The sequence below is a fragment of the Phyllobates terribilis genome, unplaced genomic scaffold (genome assembly GCF_046119375.1).
Source record: "Phyllobates terribilis strain yellow unplaced genomic scaffold, ASM4611937v1 Scaffold_1__5_contigs__length_1240528914, whole genome shotgun sequence".
Taxonomy (NCBI): Eukaryota; Metazoa; Chordata; class Amphibia; order Anura; family Dendrobatidae; genus Phyllobates; species Phyllobates terribilis.
In genome coordinates, this window is record NW_027362761.1 from 1,056,784,834 (window position 1) to 1,056,806,729 (window position 21,896).

Sequence of the window (21,896 nt, forward strand, 5' to 3'; positions counted from 1 at the left end):
ATTTTAGATTTTCATGCCATTAAATCAGATATATCACACAAAATAGTTAATAAATAACATTTCCCACATGTCTACTTTACATCAGCACAATTTTGGAACAAATTTTTTTTTTGTATTAGGAAGTTATAAGCGTTAAGAGTTGACCAGCTTTTTTTTTTCTTTTTTTTTTTTTAGGGACCACATCACATTTGAAGTCACTTTGAGAGGCCTTTATGGCAGAAAATACCCAAAGTGACGCCATTCTAAAAACTGCACCCCTCAAGGTGCTCAAAACCACATTCAAGAACTTTATTAACCCTTCAGGTGCTTCACAGGAATTTTTGTAATGTGGAAGAAAACAATTAACATTTAACTTTTTTTCACAAAAATGTTACTTTAGACCCATTTTTTATTATTTTCACAGGGGTAACAGGAAAAAATGGACCCCAAAATTTGTTGTGCACTTTCTATTGAGCACGCCGATACCCCATATGTGGGGAAAAAAACACTTTGGGCGCACGGCAGGGTTCGGAAGGGAAGGAGTGCCATTTGACTTTTTGAATGTAAAATTTGCTTGAATAATTAGCAGACGCCATGTTGCATTTGGAGAGCCCCTGATGTGCCTAAACAGTGGAAACCCCCCACAAGTGACACCATTTTGGAAACTAGACCCCTCAGGGAACTTATCTAGATGTGTGGTGAGCACCTTGAACCCCCAGGTGCTCCACAGAAGTTTAGAACATTGAGCCATAAAAATAAAATTTTCACATTTTTCCCACAAAAATGTTTTTCAGCCCCCACTTTTGCATTTTCATAAGGTTAACAGGAGAAATTGCACTATGCAGTTTGTAGTGCAATTTCTCCATATGTGGGGGAAAACCACGGTTTGGGAGCACGGCAGGGTTCGGAAGGGTAGGAGCGCCATTTGACTTTTTGAATGTAAAATTTGCTTGAATAATTAGCGGAAACCATGTAGTGTTTGTGGAGCCCCTGATGTGCCTAAACAGTGGAACCCCCCCACAAGTGACACCATTGTGGAAACTAAACCCCTCAAGGAACTTATCTAGAAGTGTGGTGAGCACCCAGAACCCCCAGGTACTTCACAGAAATTTATAATGTAGAGCCGTGAAAAAAATTAAAATAAAAAAAAAAATCTAACTTTTTCCACAAAAATTATCTTTTAGCCCCAAATTTTTTATTTTCACAAGGGTAAGAGGTGAAAATGGACCCCAAAAACTGTTGTGCAATTTCTCCTGAGTGTGCCCATACCCTATATGTGAGGAAAAAAAAACACTGTTTTGGCGCACGGCAGGGTTCAAAAGGGAAGGAGCATTGTGTGACTTTTTGAACGCAAAATTGGCTGGAATCGAGAGCGGACGCCATGCTGCGTTTGGAGAGCCCCTGATGAGCCTAAATAGTGGAAACCCCCCACAAGTGACCCCATTATGGAAACTAGACCCCTCTGTGGTAGATCACTCACTCGGCTGCACATGGAGGTAGACACAGGTACGCCGTCTCTTTAAATCTTTGGTTGGTTTATTATAATATAGCATAAATCAACCTTTAGTCCATGAAAAAAAAACACAGCCCACAGGGCAAACACAGGAAAACAAAGCAAAAATGGTAAAACAAAGAATGCAGTCCTTGTAGTAGCAGGGATTCGCCTGCTGGGAGTTTAGCAACTCCCCATGGTTCAGGAACAAACAAGCTCCCTTCTGGTGCTTACTTCTCCAGACATTGAACACTGAATGCCTCAGCTGGCCGAGTATTTAAATTCCCCCAGACCACACCCTGAGGAGGAGATATGGTGAATGCCCTCCCACCCATCACAATGGACATTAACAGAAAACACTCCCTTTTACTATGGACTTAACTCCTCTCAACAAATAACATTCTGGAGTAAACTTAATGGTTTCAGTTCACTGAGGCCAACAGCCTCAAAGGAAACATATCTCCCCTCCAGCACTTTACCAGTGACTTTGTCACAAGAGGTATAGTGAACATTTTGAACCCAGAGGTATGACACAGAAATTGTTAACACTACGTCATCATATTGAATAAGTTGTCATTAGTCTTGAGCGCAAGTGCTCGCTACTTGAGTTTGCATCGGGTAGGCACCATGTATCGCAGGTGCTCGAGTCCCCGCCCTGCATGTTTCACAGTTGTTGACGCCCCAAAAAAAAAAAAACAAACATGCGGGGATTGCCAGTGTGTGGCAGGCAATCCCCGCTAGTTTTTTTGGACTGTATAACAGCCGTGAAACATATGAGGTGGAGACTCGAAAATGTCACTCGAGCACGCGTGATTTTCGATGCATACCTGAGCACCCGAAGCAAACTCAAGTAGTGAGCACTTGTGCTCAGCACTAGTCGTCATATCGTCATCATTTTTTTTTTCTTTACTTTTGAAAAAATCCCAATTACTGCAATACCAGATTCATATCTGTTTTTTATATTTGGCAGCTGTCACAAATTAACAGATGCTTTTTGGCAAAGACTAGTTTTTGCAATCATTTTTCCATATTTCAGCCGACAGTCATGTAAGGGCTTGTTTTTTGCGGGACAAGTTGACGTTTTTCGTGGTACCATTTTCGGGCACGTGACATTTTTTGATCGCTTTCTATTCTGATTTTTGTGAGGCAGAACAAACAAAACACAATTCAGGAATTATTTTTTTTCTTTTTTAAGCTATTCCGCATGTGGTAAAATTGATAAGGCAGAGTTATTCTTCGGGTCAGTACGTTTACAGCAATACTACATTTATGTAGTTTTTCTTAGGTTTTGGTGCTTTTACACAAAAACTATTTTATAGAAAAAAATAATTTTTTGCCTTGCTTTATTCTGACAGCCATAAAACTTTTATATTTTTCAGCTGATGGAGCTGTATGGCGGCTTGTTTTTTGCACGACAAGATGACATTTTCAGCAGTACCATTTTTATTTACATTCGTCTTTTTGATCGCGTTTTATTCCATTTTTGGTAAGATAAAGTATCGTTTTTTACTTCGTTTTTAATTTTATTTTTTTACAGTGCTCACTTAAGGAGTTAACTAGTGGGACAGTTTTATAGGTCAAATAGTTTCGGACATAGTGATACCAAATATGTGAACTTTTATTGTTTTTGGGGTTTGTTTTTCTTTCAGAATATTTATTTATGGGTACAGTATATTTATTTTTTGGATTCTTTTTGCTTTTCTTTTATATTTTTACAATTTTTTTTCACTTTCTGACACTTTTTCACTTTTACACTTTGTCCCACTATGGGATTTTCATTTTTTGAAGGCTGATCGCTTGTATAGCATAGGGATGCAGCAGCATCCCCGTGCTATGCAGGCTGTCAGCTCTGCACTGGCACAAGTTAGATAGATCATGTGCACTGTCTCCGATCCAAGGTAAGAGGGGCGCTCTTACCTCTGCCTGCCTCAGAAATGCTGCGATCGACTTCGATCTCAGCATTTCAGGGGTTAATATATCGGGAGCAGTGCGGGACAGCTCCTGGCACACAGTACCGGGTGTCAGCTGTGAGAATCAGCTGACACCTGGCGGCAATCGCACCCGCACAGCTCCTGTGTGGGCACGATTAGTGAGGCGTAATAATATGTACCTGGTCATTAAGGCCCAGGGCACAGAGACGTATTATTACGCCTCACATCAAAAAGGGGTTAAAGAGGAAACTGTCAGCTGTTTTTTGCTATTTTATCCAAGAGCAGAATAATGCAGAGGCAGAGACTCTGATTCAAGTGGTGTGTCACATACTGGGCTGTGTGTTGTCGTTACAATAAAATCAGTGTTTTATCAGCAGGAGATCATCCCTACAGGACTTGGTGCCTCGTGTCAACTGCTCTGTGTAACCCCATGTCCAGCACTGATCAGCAAGTTTCTGTCCATGTGCAGTGTACACATAGCATACTGCCAATCAGTGGTGTAGGTGGTATTATAGAGCTCAGCACTCAGAGAACCACTAGATCTGCAGCAGATAAAACAGGGATTGTATAAATAGGACAGCAAGCAGTCCAACAGGTGACAGCGCTAGAATTAGGGTCTCTGCCCCTACATCATACTGCTCTCAGATTACATTGCGAAAACCTGGTGACAGATTCCTTTCAAAGGCTTATCTACTCAAACAACAACGTACTGCTCCACTGGCTCTGATTGACAATTCACACCTCCACCAGCAGCAAGCAGAGGCAGGTTTGCCTGTGTAGCATTGTAAGAACACAGTTGCACTGAATTTGGTTGGACAGGTCAAGCGATGTGTGCAACTTCAGAGCAGCAGCTTTATTAGAAAAAGTTTTTGACCACCACTGAAAGACTGCAGTGGTGGCTGGTGCCCTTGGAAACAAGCTGTTAACAAAATCAAAAATCCCTCCTTTCTTGAGAACATAGAAAATTTACAAATACAAGCAAATTGCAACGTTATTTGTTTTTACAAGCATGTTGCAATTTTATTAAGAAAATGGACAACCAAAAGCTCTGCGCACAGGAAAAGCATTCTGATCATTTCTTTATTCTAGAGTGTGAGAGAGGGACTGGAACACTGGGGAAATGCATAATACCTTGTGTTTTTACCAAAATCAAACTACAACAGGTTCAAACTACAAATGTTCCTTCCATGAAACTTGCGGCCATTTGAGAACATGAAGACTTTGGAAAAACATGGACATGCTTGCCCAAAAAACAGAAAAGATGTTAAACCACAACTTACATGTAGGTTTTATTGCTAATAGCATGAAACAAATATTCCAAATATTGTTGTTGTCACTCCCCCTCCCCAAACCATTTCTTGATACTCAACCTTGGTTGGGCTGAGCATGTATGAGTATTTAGTGATGAGGTGAAAAACATACATCATGTTTTTTGTGTTATTTTTCTGCAACAAAACCAGATATTCAAGGGCATTTTGTTCAGGATTTTTCTTGCAGTTTTGGTGCTTTTTTGATGCGTTTTTTTCACTTTCCTTCTGTCTCTTTTTATGCATGTACATAAAGTTCTGTGAAAAAAAAAAACCCCATTCTATTTTGGCATCAAAAACGCTGAAAGAAGTGACATCCTCTATTTTCCAAAAAACCAATCAAGGCACAAATTCCTGAACAACAAAAAAAACATGTGTGAACAAAGAATTCTGGTTTCTCATAGACTTTGCTGGTACTGCAAAACGCAGCTGAAAATTTGCATAAAAAACTGCTTCAAAAAAACTGAAAAAACCATGATGTGTGAACATAGCCTTGAACAGCCCCCAAATTTTGCTTTATTTTCACAAAGTTTTACTTCTTATTATTTTTATTAGCTAACAAACAGTACTTTGTATAAAAAATGACAGGACCATAGTACAATAGATGTTCTGGCAAATAAGATAATCACCCCTCTATCTGACTTGTTCATTAGTTTTGATTCTTTAACCCCTTCACTACTTGGCAATTTTCATTTTTTTGCGCTTTCATTTTTCCCACCCCTTCTACAGAGCCATAACTTTAACTTTTCTGTCAATTTAGCCGTATGAGGGCTTGTTTTTTGCAGGACGAGTTGTACTTCAGAATAACATCGTTCATTTTACCATATAGTGTACTAGAAAACGGGGAATAAAAGTTCCAACTGCAGTGAAATTGAAAAAAAAAGTGCAATTCCGCAATAGTTTTTTGGTTGTTTTTTTTTACCATGTTCACTAAATGCAAAAACTGACCTGCCGTTAGGATTCTCCAGGTCAGTATGAGTTCGCAGATACCAAACATGTATAGTTGTTTTTGTTTTTTTATTTAAGTGGTGAAAAAAAAATGTGGAATTTGTAAGAAAAACTGTTTTTGCTTATGTCGCCATTTTTCGAGAACCGTAGAGTTTTCATTTTTCTTTATCTGGGGCTAGGTAAGGGCTTATATTATGCAGCTTAAGCTGACATCTTTATTGATAGCATTTTGGGATAGATACAATGTTTTAATCGCCTCTTATTGCATTTTATGCCACGGTTGTGACAAACAAAAAGACGGAATTCTGGAGTTCTGATTTTTTTCTCGTTACGCCATTTATCGATCAAATAAATTGCTTTTATATTTTGTAAGATCGGACATTTCTGCACACAGCGGTACCAAATATCAGGCTGTGGAGTCGGAGTCAGTGCCCATTTTGGTGGAGTCGGAGTTGGAGTCGGTATAAAATGGACCAACTCTGACTCCTAAAATATATAATAAATTGGGTACAGTAGTTCACTGCAGTTTGTGGGGAATATTTTTTCTAAAGAATTTGGGAAGTTATGAAATGTCTTATAAATGTCTGTCCTATTCCTGATCTAAGGGTCTAGACTTTTAGCTGAGATGAATCTGTGCTATAGTAAATTTATCACTTAAACATGAGCCATGTATGAGGGAGTCGGAGTCGTGGAGTAGGAGTCATGGAAATTGAGGAGTTGGAGGCTTGGCTTACTGACTCCACAGCCCTGCCAAATATGTCTAGTTTTTTTGTTATTATTTGCTTTATTTTCAATAGGGGTGATTTGAACTTGTGGGGTTTTTGGGTGCTTTTTTTTACTGATTTCAATAGTCCACTTAGGAGACTTGAAGCTGTGAATCGCTTGTGCTATACATAGCAGTAGTGTTGAGCGAGTATGTTCTGTCCGAGTATGCTCGGGCCGAGCTCCGAGTATTACAGCTGCTCGGTGTTAGGTTTCAATCGCTCCCGTGTGCATGATTTGAAACTGTTTGGCAGCTTTATTACATGTGAGGAATGTGTAAGAAAATGACAGTTTTAATACATGTGAGGAATGTCTAACAGTTGCAAATCATGCACACGGGAGCGATTCAAACATATCACCGAGCAGCTGTAAATACTCGGTGCTCGCCCGAGCATACTCGGCGAAAGGGTTAATAGAACATACTCGCTCAACACTACATAGCAGGGCTTCAGCTCTGCTATGTATAGCAGGAATTAGCATCTCCTATTAAAGCCGCCCACAGGCGTTCACAATGATAGGCACAGGGGTCATCAGCAGACCACTGGCTGTCATGAAAATCCATCGGTGTCCCCGGAATACATGATGGGGGCATCGATGGGTGGGCTTAATGATGCTCTTCCAGGCGGCGCATGTTAAATACCGCTGTCAGCGATTGATAGCGGGATTTAACAGGTTAATAGCCACAGGCGGAGTGCGGCTGTTTATTTGGTGCTAAAAAAAGAAATATTTTTACTATTATGGGTGCAGAGGGAGCACACCACTGACCCCCCCTCCCCCCCAAGACTGCAGAGGGAGCACAAAACTGACCCCCACAAAGACTGCAAAGGAAGCACACCACTGCCCCCTTCCCCCACCCACCCCCACAAAACTGCAGTGGAAGGAAGCACACCACTGTCCCCCACTAACACTGGAGAGAGAGCACACCACTGTCCCCCACTAAGACTGGCGAGGGAGCACACCACTGACCCCCACTAAGACTGGCGAAGGAGCACACCACTGACCCCCACTAAGACTGGCGAGGGAGCACACCACTGACCCCCACTAAGACTGGCGAAGGAGCACACCACTGACCCCCACTAAGACTGGCGAAGGAGCACACCACTGACCCCCACTATGACTGGCGAGTGAGCACACCATTGACCCCCACTAAGACTGGAGAAGGAGCACACCACTGACCCCCCCCCCCCCCCAAGACTGGAGAGGAAGCACACCACTGACCCCCCTAGGACTGCAGAGGAAGCACACCACTGACCCCCCCTATGACTGCAGAGGAAGCACACCACTGACCCCCCCTATGACTGCAGAGGAAGCACACCACTGCCCCCCCCTATGACTGCAAAAGAAGCACATCACTGACCCCCCCTATGACTGCAGAAGAAGCACACCACTGACCACCCCTATGACTGCAGAAGCACACCACTGACCCCCCCTATGACTGCAGAGGAAGCACACCACTGACCCCCCCTATGACTGCAGAGGAAGCACACCACTGACCCCCCCTATGACTGCAGAGGAAGCACACCACTGACCCCCCCTATGACTGCAGAGGAAGCACACCACTGACCCCCCCTATGACTGCAGAGGAAGCACACCACTGCCCCCCCTATGACTGCAGAGGAAGCACACCACTGCCCCCCCTATGACTGCAGAAGAAGCACACCACTGACCACCCCTATGACTGCAGAAGAAGCACACCACTGACCCCCCCTATGACTGCAGAGGAAGCACACCACTGACCCCCCCTATGACTGCAGAGGAAGCACACCACTGACCCCCCTAGGACTGCAGAGGAAGCACACCACTGACCCCCCCTAGGACTGCAGAGGAAGCACACCACTGACCCCCCTATGACTGCAGAGGAAGCACACCACTGACCCCCCTATGACTGCAAAAGAAGCACACCACTGACCCCCCCTATGACTGCAGAAGAAGCACACCACTGACCACCCCTATGACTGCAGAAGAAGCACACCACTGACCCCCCCTATGACTGCAGAGGAAGCACACCACTGACCCCCCCCCCCTATGACTGCAGAGGAAGCACACCACTGACCACCCCTATGACTGCAGAGGAAGCACACCACTGCCCCCCCTATGACTGCAAAAGAAGCACACCACTGACCCCCCCTATGACTGCAGAGGAAGCACACCACTGACCCCCCCTATGACTGCAGAGGAAGCACACCACTGACCCCCCTATGACTGCAGAGGAAGCACACCACTGACCCCCCCTATGACTGCAGAGGAAGCACACCACTGACCCCCCCTATGACTGCAGAAGCAGCACACCACTGACCCCCCCTATGACTGCAGAAGAAGCACACCACTGACCCCCCCTATGACTGCAGAGGAAGCACACCACTGACCCCCCCTATGACTGCAGAGGAAGCACACCACTGACCCCCCTAGGACTGCAGAGGAAGCACACCACTGACCCCCCTAGGACTGCAGAGGAAGCACACCACTGACCCCCCCTAGGACTGCAGAGGAAGCACACCACTGACCCCCCTATGACTGCAGAGGAAGCACACCACTGACCCCCCTATGACTGCAAAAGAAGCACACCACTGACCCCCCCTATGACTGCAGAAGAAGCACACCACTGACCCCCCCTATGACTGCAGAGGAAGCACACCACTGACCCCCCTAGGACTGCAGAGGAAGCACACCACTGACCCCCCTAGGACTGCAGAGGAAGCACACCACTGACCCCCCCTAGGACTGCAGAGGAAGCACACCACTGACCCCCCTATGACTGCAGAAGAAGCACACCACTGACCCCCCCTATGACTGCAGAGGAAGCACACCACTGACCCCCCCCCCTATGACTGCAGAGGAAGCACACCACTGACCACCCCTATGACTGCAGAGGAAGCACACCACTGACCCCCCTATGACTGCAGAAGAAGCACACCACTGACCACCCCTATGACTGCAGAAGAAGCACACCACTGACCCCCCCTATGACTGCAGAGGAAGCACACCACTGACCCCCCCTAGGACTGCAGAGGAAGCACACCACTGACCCCCCCTAGGACTGCAGAGGAAGCACACCACTGACCCCCCTATGACTGCAGAGGAAGCACACCACTGCCCCCCCTATGACTGCAGAGGAAGCACACCACTGACCCCCCCTATGACTGCAGAAGAAGCACACCACTGACCCCCCCCTATGACTGCAGAAGCACACCACTGACCCCCCCTATGACTGCAGAAGAAGCACACCACTGACCCCCGCCCCCCTATGACTACAGAGGAAGCACACCACTGACCCCCCCTATGACTGCAGAAGCACACCACTGACCCCCCCATGACTGCAGAAGAAGCACACCACTGACCCCCCCTATGACTGCAGAAGCACACCACTGACCCCCCCATGACTGCAGAAGAAGCACACCACTGACCCCCCCCATGACTGCAGAAGAAGCACACCACTGACCCCCCTATGACTGCAGAAGAAGCACACCACTGACCCCCCTCATGACTGCAGAAGAAGCACACCACTGACCCCCCCTATGACTGCAGAAGCACACCACTGACCCCCCTATGACTGCAGAAGAAGCACACCACTGACCCCCCTATGACTGCAGAAGAAGCACACCACTGACCCCCCTATGACTGCAGAAGAAGCACACCACTGACCCCCCCTATGACTGCAGAAGCACACCACTGACCCCCCCTATGACTGCAGAAGCACACCACTGACCCCCCCTATGACTGCAGAAGCACACCACTGACCCCCCCTATGACTGCAGAAGCACACCACTGACCCCCCCCCTATGACTGCAGAAGCACACCACTGACCCCCCCCATGACTGCAGAAGAAGCACACCACTGACCACCCCTATGACTGCAGAAGAAGCACACCACTGACCACCCCTATGACTGCAGAAGAAGCACACCACTGACCTCCCCTATGACTGAAGAAGCACACCACTGACCCCCCCTATGACTGCAGAAGAAGCACACCACTGACCCCCCCTATGACTGCAGAAGAAGCACACCACTGACCCCCCCTATGACTGCAGAAGAAGCACACCACTGACCCCCCCTATGACTGCAGAAGCACACCACTGACCCCCCCCCCTATGACTGCAGAAGAAGGACACCACTGACCCCCCCCTATGACTGCAGAAGAAGCACACCACTGACCCCCGCCCCCCTATGACTACAGAGGAAGCACACCACTGACCCCCCCCCCCCATGACTGCAGAGGAAGCACACCACTGACCCCCCCCCTATGACTGCAGAAGCAGCACACCACTGACCCCCCCCTATGACTGCAGAAGAAGCACACCACTGACCCCCCCTATGACTGCAGAAGAAGCACACCACTGACCCCCCCCCTATGACTGCAGAAGAAGCACACCACTGACCCCCCCCTTTGACTGCAGAAGAAGCACACCACTGACCCCCCCTATGACTGCAGAAGAAGCACACCACTGACCCCCCCATGACTGCAGAAGCAGCACATCACTGACCCCACTCCCCCTTATGATTGCAGAGACTGCACACCCATCTCCCTTATGGGAGCAGACCACTGACCCTATGGGTGACCCTGTGATTACAGAAGGTGTATATAACGGACCCACACTTATAAATGATATGCTGGTCCCTGGAGAACAGACAAATGAGCACAACAGTTCCCATATACTGCATGTCAGTCTGAGACACTTCATTCATGCTTCATACTGTGTCCTGTGAAATGTCCCAGTGCATATGTCAGATATCCACGGGTCCATATGCCCTATGTCCTACTGACAAAGAATGGATATCTATGGTCTGCATACTTTTTTTCACCATGTAAGACAGTAGTGTGCTGCGCTCTCATGCACAGACATGCAGTAAAAACAATAGGAAACATATACAACAGTACGTCTGTACAGGGGTATATGTATTCCGGGAATACACTGCAGAGTTAATAGAGACCAACAGGCAGCCACTTCCGTAACGTTAATTTTCTAGATTATTGTGGTTTACATATTGCAAGACTAACAAGTGATAATAGAGCTGCAGGAGGCTAAACAAATCCGTGTCCATTATGTCTCTATTTGTTACCAGGAGAATAAATACAGTAACCCAATAACCAAGCTCACAATGAAGCAGGACAGCAGCAATAGACGAAGACAAGAGCATTCTGACATCACGTCAGGTATCAGTTTGCAAGTGATGCTATAGAGCTTTACAGTAGGGAAAGGCATTGGTTTATATCAAATGACATCTACTATTAATATTAGTTAAACCATCAAATCCCAATTGTTCTCACTGTTCTAGCTAGTAGGGTCCTTGCAGCTCAAAAAAAGGAAAAAAAAAAGGAAAACTGTCATTAAAAATGGAAATGCTGAGATTTTTATTTTTTTCTTCTGTGCACTTCGCATATTTTGAATTTTTTAAAGGCGAAGGTGTGCACACTCAACCTCCACTCCATTCTTGGTAAGGCCCCTTTACCTATGACATAGTGTTGGCACTTCAGATGCTGACAGCCTGTAATAGGCATTTATGTTCTAGTATTGCAAAGACAAGTAAAGACACAAGGTCAAGGAACTTACTCTGGCAAGACAATACATTGGTCATCAAAGGGTGGGTTAATTACTAAATGGTTCAGAGAATCTTTCTCTTTCATGTCTATAAGATTGAGTGAGGTGTACAAGGTAATCCCCTCCGTCACGCTCACAGCCCAAAGTGTCATGTGTTATGTAGAAATGAAATAGGGTTCTATTAAGATCACTTTTACAGTAAAGAATGAAGCCTGTTATAAGGGGCTTCTAGTGTTCTGTAATCTCTTCTGTATGATGAAAGTTAAGCCATTTTCTAATGCACTTTGTGTAGCAATTACAGAACTTGCATGTTTTCATGCCTTGGCTAAAAGTCTAACCCAAGCAGAGCATTAAACACACAACAGATGTTCAGACATGTCAGCTACGCTTATATTAACATGCACAAATAAATCACAAGATCATCAAAACGGAAGAAACTAAAAATCTCAATAATGCAGATGCTGGAAACCTTTCAGGCACAGAGGTGATTAGATGTGAAAGCATTCAACTTACTCCTATGGTAGGGAAAAACCGATATGCCACCATCAGACCGAACATAGCCTGTAACTTGTCAGGGGTGAGAACATGAAGGTTACTAGATGTCTGTACAAGGGGAAAAATGACCTTAATCGTTCCTCCACTTGTAGTTCAGCCCACCAAGGCTCTACACAGAGTCCAGAAGTAAAACTTTTAATCCAACCCTCCTGACTTCAAATGAGAACGATGGCTTAAATCTTGCACTCAGAGCTTCGATCCTCGCACCATGTAAGAGTAAGGGCCCCAACTTAATCATATCCAAGCTCTATTCCTCATCTAAAGGTAACTTTTTAAGATCATGACATATTAAACATATCATTGGTAGTGAAAGGGTTGGTCCAAAACCAAATTTGAATTTCATCCTAAAATGTCCGTTTAATTTAATAATCTAATAAATCACTTTTCCAATATGCTTCAATTAAAAATCCCCTACCTTCCGTTCCAATGACGTTTCGCTTGAGAATTCTCAGTGTATACTGGGAAATTCAAACTGGACGTCATCAGGGGGTCGGGGATGCGTTCACTGCTGCAGTTGCTGAGTCAAACCTGAAACAAGGAAGCAAAGACGTCTGTTTTGGGGGCTGGGGCTTGCCTCTGCTCTCCCTGCTCGCAAATGCTCTCCTTTTAATGCACAGTGACAGGGCGCTCTATTGCCGGCTCATTATGTCTCATGTCATCATGAGCTGGCAAACAAGCGCGCTGTCACTGTGCATTCAAAAGAACATAGTACTGTGAGCAGGGAGGGCATACAGATTGTGCGTCAGAATTGACAACTGGCGCATACTGAGTAGCTCAGTATGGCCACGGCACCACTATTAGTATTTGGTCAGTTTTTTCTCAGGAGTGGGAGTTAAATGCAAAATTGGTGCACTTGTTTCTATTATACCTTTTCTCTGATTGTTCCTCACCTGGTTTTCTCTGCCAATCCTGAGAAAAAATACTGGCCGAATACTGACCAAATACTGATAGTGGGGCCGTGGCCTATAGCCAAGACTAGCCCAGACCCTGAAAACAGAGGTCACTCATGATGCTTTATTTCAGAGCGTGGGAAAGCAGTTGTGACAGTGACTGCAGTATTGGCCCCTGATGAAGTCTCGTCTGAGTATCCCAGCATGCACTCGGAATTTTCAAATAAAATGTCATCGGAACAGAATTTTAAAAAGAATTTAAAATAGCAGGGAGATAGAGAGGGAACAGTAGGGAATTTTTAATTGACTTGTATTAGAAGAGTGATTAGATTGTTAAATTAAATAGATAATTAGGAAGAAATACTAACTTGGCTTAAGACCACCCCTTTAAAGAGAACCTGTCAGCAGGATTTAGCCCTATAAATATAAGGCATGGCCATAATGGCACTGAAAGACAGATTTTGGTAAGACCTTACCTGTAAATCCATTTCAGCGAAGGAAGGAAGGGAGACACAGATCCATTACTAGTGGGGGTAGGCGGAGCCCCACAGGATAGCTCACCTCAGATTTAGAAAAAGTGACGACCGGCCCCTCCAGCTTAGGCTCCTCCTACTCCCATGTTCTCCAGTCAGTACACAAGCTAAGGAAGAGCAGACAACACCAGGGGAACAACACAACCCCTTCCGAAAATTCAGAAATGCGAGAGAACAGGTTATGCATATAACAGAAAAAACACAGAGTCCCAGGCACTACTTACTGGACCTGACAACTGCGATGAGCTGGCAATGCTGCAACAGAGCCCTAGTGCGCCAACCCCAGACCAGATGACCGCCATCAGGAGGGAGTCGCGCCGCATCTGGAAAACAATAATGCACTTCTGCCATGGGAGGGTGCTGTGTCTCCCTTCCTTCCTTCACTGAAAAGGATTTTACAGGTAAGGTCTTACCAAAATCCGTCTTTCAGCAGCAGAAGGGAAGGAAGCGAGACACAGATCCATTACTAGTGGGACGTCCCAAAGCAGTCCAAAACTCAAGGGTGGGAAACAGTGGCAGAATCGCCAACACCCCAACAACTTAGGCAAGTGCGCAACAAGCGCCGAACAAAAAATAAAGAGATAACCTAAACCACCGCCGCCTGCAGGACCCTGCGTCCCAAGGCCGCATCGGCGGAAGCACTCAAGTCCACTTAATAAAATTTAGTAAAAGTGTGAACGGAGAGCCAGGTAGCCACCCGGCAGAGCTGCGCTGCCGAGGCCCCCTGATGAAGAGCCCACGACGAACCAACAGCTCTCGTGGAATGAGCTCGAACCTTAACCGGACAAGGCTCGCCCTTGAGCCGGTACGCCTCCAGGATAGCCGAATGTATCCACAGAGCTATAGTGTCCTCGGAAGCCCGCTGACCACGCCGACGACCAGCAGGAATCACAAAAAGAGAGTCCGACTTCCGAAACCCTTGCGTGATTGTAAGATAGAACTTCAAGGCCCGCACCAAATCCAACGAGTGCAAGGATCGCTCCTTTGGACTTTTCGGATTCGGACAGAGGGAGGGCAACACGATGTCCTGATTGACGTGGAAAAGCGACACCACTTTAGGCAGAAAATCGCCACGGGTACGAAGCACCACGCGATCCGAGTGGAACTCCAGAAAAGGGGGAGAGCAAGACAGTGCCGCCAACTCAGAAACCCTTCTCAAAGAGGTGACCGCCACCAGGAAGGCCACCTTCCAAGAAAGCAAGTAAAGCGTAGCTGAATCCATAGGCTCAAACGGCCCATGCTGAAGAGCCTCCAAGACTAGATTGGGCCGCCAAGGAGCCACTAACGCCCTCCGAGGCGGAAACTGACGTGCAACCCCGCGAAAAAACGAACGCACGTCCCTGCGCGAGGCAATAGCCTTCCGAAAAAGCACGCATAGTGCAGATACCTGACCCCGCAAGGTACCAACCGCCAGACCCTTGGCCAAACCACATTGTAGAAAAGCCAAGAAGTTGGGAATGGAAAACACCCTCGGGTTCCTTGACGATCCAGAACACCATGAATAGAAGGCCTCCCAAGTTCTGTGATAAATCCAAGTCGTAGCTGGACCTCTGGCCGCCCGCAAGGTGGCAATGACCTCGGCCGAAAACCCACGACGGGTCAAGATCTCGGTCTCAAGTGCCACGCCGTCAAACGAAGCGACTTCAGGTCCGATGACGAATGGGCCCTTGGGTTAACAGGTCCGGGCGAAGAGGCAGTGGAAACGGAGGCGCCGCCAGAAGAGACACGAACGTTGAATACCACCCCCTCCGCAGCCAATCCAGCGCCACCAAAATCGCCGGAATTCGTTCGAGTTTGATCCGCCGGATCACCAGAGGAAGTAAGGATACCGGCGGAAACACGTAGATCAGCTCGAACTGGTCCCACGGGGCCACTAGAGCATCTACCGCCACAGCCTCCAGGTCCCTGTACCTGGACATGAACGTCGGAATCCTGGCGTTCAGCCTGGATGCCATCAAGTCCACCTGGGGAGTCCCGCAACGGGAGCACAGCAGTGCAAAAACTTCCGGATGAAGACTCCATTCTCCAGGATCCACCTGCTCGCGACTGAGGAAGTCCGCCGTGATATTCAGCACTCCTGGGATGTGAATCGCGGAGATGGCTGGAACCCAGGATCCGAGAGACCTTCATCATGAGTCTGGAACTCCTCGTCCCGCCCTGATGGTTAATATACGCGACCGCTGTCGCATTGTCAGTCTGAATCCGGACCGGCAGACCGCTCAAAGGGACCGTCCAATGTCGGAGGCAGAGAAATATTGCTCTCAACTCCAGGATGTTGATCGGCAGAGACGACTCCTCTGACGACCAGACCCCCTGAACCCAGAGATCGTTCCAAACCCCCTCCCCCAGCCAGTCAGGCTGGCATCGGTGGTAATGACCGACCAACGTGGGAGGAGGAAGGATTTCCCCAGGGATAAAGCCTCCGGACGTAACCACCATCCAAAAGACTCTCGCACCCTGCGGGAGATACCGACACAGCGATCCAGCAAAGCCGGCGATCGATCACAACGGGTCAGAATAAGATCTTGGAGACCCCGGGAATTAAATTGTGCAAACGGTACAGCTTCCATTGCCGCCACCATCAGACCCAGAAGGCGCATACACTTCCGAAGGGACATCGCCATTGCCGACCTCATAGCCTGGACATGGTGACGAAGGTTCACTTGTTTGTCCGGAGGCAGGGACACCACTGCCCGTACCGTGTCAAAATGCATCCCCAAGAACAGGATTGACGGCTCCAATGACGACTTCTTCCAATTGACCAGCCACCCAGGTGCTGAAGGGAGAGATCGCGAGCTGTCACCGCCTCCTCCGCTGTGGGCGACACAATTAAGAGGTCGTCCAGGTAGGGGAGAATCGTAACTCCTTGCCTTCGAAGGAGCGCCATGAGCGGCGCCAGAATCTTTGTAAAAACCCTGGGCGCCGAGGCCAACCCGAATGGTAGGGCCACAAACTGGTAATGGGCCTGACCTATGGCGAAACGCAGGAAGCGCTGGTGAGCCCTGCCGATAGGGACATGCAAATAGGCGTCGCGGATGTCGATCGACACCAAGAAATCGTACTGAGACAGGGCCGCCACGACAGAGCGAAGAGACTCCATACGGAATTTCCGGGTCCGGACATGAACAGTCAATTCTTTGAGGTCCAGAATGGGGCGAAACTTGTCCTCCTTTTTGGGGACCACAAAAAGGTTGGAGTAAAACCCCCTTCCCCGGTCCTCCGGCGGAACCGGAACCACCACATCCTGCTGCAGAAGAGAGTCGACCTCCCGCAGCAGTGCGGAAGCCATCTTGGGCTCGGACGGGATGCGTGACTGACAAAACCTGTCCGGGGGTCGAGAATGAAACTCTATGAAATAACCTGCCGACATAACCCGCGTCACCCAGGCGTCCGATACGTGGGACGCCAAAATCGACCCGAATTGTAGCAGACGATCTCCCACCCAAGAGCCCTCGAGAGGGTTCCTGGCGTCATTCCGCCTTAGTGGGCTTTTTGTCAACCTCCCGTTTGTCCTGACAGAAATGTTGTTTCCAGGGAGTACGGGATTTCTGGGTGGTCTTTTTTCCGGAAGACGAGGGACGACCCGATCTCCAAGAGGGCTGACCGAACCGTCCCCTGGGCCGAAAGGACCGACGACCACTACCGGAACTTGACTTGCCAGACGTAGAAGCCGCTGCTTTCCGCTGCGGCAAAGCCGAATCCTTGGCTTTGGCAATCAGCTCCGTGAGGTCCGAACCAAAAAGCTGACCGCCCTTGTACGCCAGACTCAGCAGACCTTGTTTGGATACTGCGTCTCCAGTCCACTGTTTAAGCCAGAGTGCTCTCCTGACTGACGGCCGAGGATTGAGCCCTGGACAGAACCGAAGTAGTATCCAGCACTGCGTCCCTGCCATATCGGGCCGCCTCTTCCAACAGCTGGAAAAGCCTTTCCACCTGAGACAGCGGAGTCCCATCTTGCCACGCCGTCCGCAGCTGATCCAACCACCACAGAGAAGCCTCACTAGCCCACATGGCCCCCAAGGCCGCTCGGAATCCATTACCCGCAGCCTCGTAGATGGGCTTCGCCGCTAACTCCGTCCTCCTGTCCAGCGGTTCCTGTAGATTCGCCTTCCCTTTAACAGGAAGCAAAGAGGATTTGCTCAGCTGAGACCATGGCACGTCCACTTCAGGAGAGGGGACCCAATTAGCGATCGTCTCCGTGAAGCAGGGATACAGGGCATCAAAAAACCGCATCCCCTGGAAGCGTTTATCCGGTCACAGGCGTTCCTTCTCCACCGCCTCGTTAAGTTCATCGTGCGCCGGCAGCGTCGAACGAGCCCGACGAGACTCCTGATACAGCCGGGCCGACTTGCCAGGGCGCTTCGTCACCTCTTCAGACACCTGCAACGCTTCCCGCATAGCCCCAATAAAAGCGTCCACGCGGCCCGAAAGCGAAGCAGAGCGACCCAGCCGATCCTCTTCATCAGAATCGGAGATCTCACCAGCAGAGTCTGTCGGTGATTCCAAAGCCTCCGACGCACTGCGTGGAGGAGACAGCGCCACCACAGGCCTGTGGCGCTTCTTGCCTCATGCTGTCGGTTGGGACTTCGCTGATACCCAATGACCCAGGAGGTCAGACAGACTGTCAATGGAGCGAGTGAGCGCCTCCACTTTAACATCACTGAGACCCCCGACCAGTGTCGAACCTGACGCCGAAGACCCCGGCGTATCACATACGCGTGACCGATCCTGAAGCGGACAGGGAGAGAGATCCGCGCCCCCTGGTCCCTGATCCGACATGCCCCCACACAGTTGCGAGCGTCGCGGATAAGGCGGTAATAACCCCTTACAAAGGGTACAGGAACCGAGGATGTGTGATTCTGCTACCACAGCCTGTTCCTACACAAAAAAAAACAAGCACTGAAGGGTTAAAGCTCCTCCTTAGAGGGAGAGGAGCCACCCCAGCTGCCTGCAGAGCAAAAGTTAACCTAACAGACAATGGTCCAGAAAGGGTTAACTGCCCTGATGAGGCCAGACCCCCTCAGAAGGGGTTAATGCTGCCTTAAAAGGACAGCGGTGTGCGCGTCCCAGAGCCTCCTCAGCGGGGAAGTAGCAGCGCTGTATATAGCACACCCTCACTGCCTTAACAGGCAAGCAGTAAGGTGCTCTGCGCTGCAATAGGTGAAAAAAGGGATCTTCTGCCTTAAAAGGCAGAAGTGACTCACCAGCTGGCCGCGGTGACTGCTCTTCCTTAAGCCACTTTAGTGCTCGGTGTCTGGTGTAGAGAGCGGGGAGCAGGGAGCAGGAGGTTGCACGAGGTAATGGCCGGAAGAAGAAGAGGGGGCTGGGACAGCTCCAGCACGCGCTTTCCTGGCACTTCCTGTCTAAGGCTATGATGACAGACAGCAGAGAGGCGCGAAGCCACGCCCCCCCGCCGCTACTAACGGAGCCCGCGCTCCTCCGTCCCTGCTCCCCTGCCATAACACAAACGCCTGCAGCGGAGATATCCTCCTGCAGGGACAAAAAAAGCAGTCACCACTTGAAACAGTAACAGCGGCTGCCGCCGCAGCCGCTGAAGCACTCAGACCACAGAGAGCACTTACCCAGCTGAGCGCCACAGGGACCCCCAGGGATGTGTGGTGCCGTGGCCCTTTGCTCCCCCCCCACGGCAGAGCACGCAAGGACCCCACAGAAGCGGTGTGCGTCTCCGCCAGGGAGCGCCCTGTATCCCCCGGGGCCGGCAGGCTTCTGCGGGGACCTCCTTAGGGGGTACACAGATCTGCCAGGGGAGGGTCAGGGGTCCCAGCAGCGCCGAGACCCCCTGAGACCTCTAGACCACGAGGTGTCCAGGTCTCCGGAGTAAAATAAAAAATTCTTCTGAGGAGCTGCAAAGGCAGCGACTATCCTCTGCGACCTCAAATTTTAGACTGAAGGACATGGGAGTAGGAGGAGCCTAAGCTGGAGGGGCCGGTTGTCACTTTTTCTAATCTGAGGTGAGCTATCCTGTGGGGCTCCGTCTACCCCCACTAGTAATGGATCTGTGTCTCCCTTCCTTCCTTCGCTGAAATGCTGATTAATCTTATACCTGATGTGAAGTTATCCACTCAGTGGCTGCTGAATACTCACATTGTGAAGTTATCATAAAATTACATCTTGAGTGGTCCAGTGTGCTTCGGGGTGGGAAGTGGGGACATGGTCTGGTCCTTTTTTGTCATCGCCCCCCCCCCCCCCATGCCTTTAGTTTCTATGGCTAAATCCTGCTGAAAGGTTCTCTTTAAGACAAATCATCATGGATGAGCTACATACAACACAACGGTTAAGAGACAAGTGTGAGAGCTAATTTATCTGAATATCATATGATTCAAAATTTTGTGCTAAGTTAAAAAACGAAAACTGGCATTCAATAAGAAATCAGACTTTACAAATGACAGATACTACACAGTACCTGACTGCAGTCAATAGCAGGTTCTCCTCGACCATCGTCTTCCAAAGAAGCCTGGTAATTCTGCAGGAGTTCTTTGGAGAGGGGAGTGGACAAAAAGTCCTTGGGTAATGATGAGACACTGGTTTCTCTCTTTGGGGGGGTTGAAGCAGCTTTATCCTTGTTAGTGTTCAGCTGTAGTGGAAGAAAGTTGAAAGGTTTTCTGTTCTCAGAAAGCTGACGCTTATTGTTTGCTGCAGTTGCTCTTCCTTGGGAATCGCTCCCAATGCTCCTCTAAAAAGTAATAAATAAAAAAGACATTTAAAAAAAAATAAAAAATCATGTAGCTATAATTTATACCTAAATGGTATGTATACAAAATGGAAAAACAAGAACAACGCGGAGAGTAATGCTTATATATACAAAGCTTTGCAAATAAATAGTGACCTGATCCAAATCCCCAAAATTTATTTTCTGCTTCAGTCTCTCCAGTTCTGCCTGTTCAGGGACAGACATTTGAGACATATATCTGGTGTGTGGGTAAGTATGCGGCGTTCTGGTCCTCCTACGACCGACTCCAGGAGAGGACCCGGGGGAGATATCATTTGTAAGCCGGGATTCACAATCCATGCCAAATTTTTTCTTGTTTTTCTCTGATGATCTGTTTGCTTTCTTGTGTCCAGTCCACTCCTGAAGCAAAGAGGAAAATCAATTAAAATCAACAGAAGTGAAACTGAGTTCAGAGATAAAAAGCCTTGAACCGAACTGAAATTCTGTCTTTGTGCTCCAAAGACATTGTTTAGTATATGGCTATGTTCCTAAACGCTGTGCTTATTTTACGTCAGAAATCTGCAGCAAAACTGATCGCTGGTAGGAAATCAGCTGCGTCAAAAAAAACAGGTTTTTCTGCATTTTTTATGCTTTTTTTTCCACTGTCCTTCCGGCTCTATTTATGCATGTACATAAAGTTCTGTGAAAAAAAAGAACCTATTCTATTTTGCCATCAAAAACACTGAAAAAAATTTACCTGCGTTTTTTGGTGCGTTTTCAGCGCTTTTTTCACTACCCATTACTTTCAATGGGTGAAAAAATGCTGAAAAAAGGGACATGCTCTATTTTCCAAAAACCCAACCAAGGCACAAAATATGCAGCCAAAAAAAACAAGATGTGTGATCAGAGAATTCTGGTTTCTCATAGACTTTGCTGGTACTGCAAAACGCAGCTGAAAATTTGCATAAAAATCTGCAGCAAAATACGCTGAAAAACCCAATGTGTGTGAACATAGCCTAATAATGAGGGCAGGGGTTAGAAGAGTTTACTTGAAAGAGCCCAGGACACTTAAAAGTTAAAGACTGCCCAGCAGACAATTGGCATCCTAGAATGTGAGGGATTAAAACTTCCTATTCTCAGATACTCTGCCATTAAGAGCATCAATATATACAGCTCTGGCAAAATTAAGATCACTGCAAAATTTTCATTTTCTCTGATTTTTCTCTTTATAGATATATTTTTGAGTAAAATGTACATTGTTGTTTTATTCTATAAACTACTGACAACATGTC

The 21,896-nt window shown here is 47.9% G+C and overlaps 1 protein-coding gene across 12 annotated transcripts in view; it reads right to left on the minus strand.

The window, feature by feature from the left end:
• The window catches only part of PCM1 (pericentriolar material 1), a 138,342-nt gene that overhangs the window by 96,717 nt on the left and 19,729 nt on the right, over positions 1–21,896 (minus strand). For all 12 annotated transcript variants that reach the window (XM_073645381.1, XM_073645384.1, XM_073645385.1 and 9 more), the window contains exons 3-4: positions 20,782–21,024; positions 20,359–20,628 (exon numbers count right to left, since the gene is read on the minus strand). In XM_073645381.1, the coding sequence (XP_073501482.1) occupies positions 20,359–20,628; positions 20,782–21,024 (513 nt within the window). The remainder of the gene's footprint in view (positions 1–20,358; positions 20,629–20,781; positions 21,025–21,896) is intronic.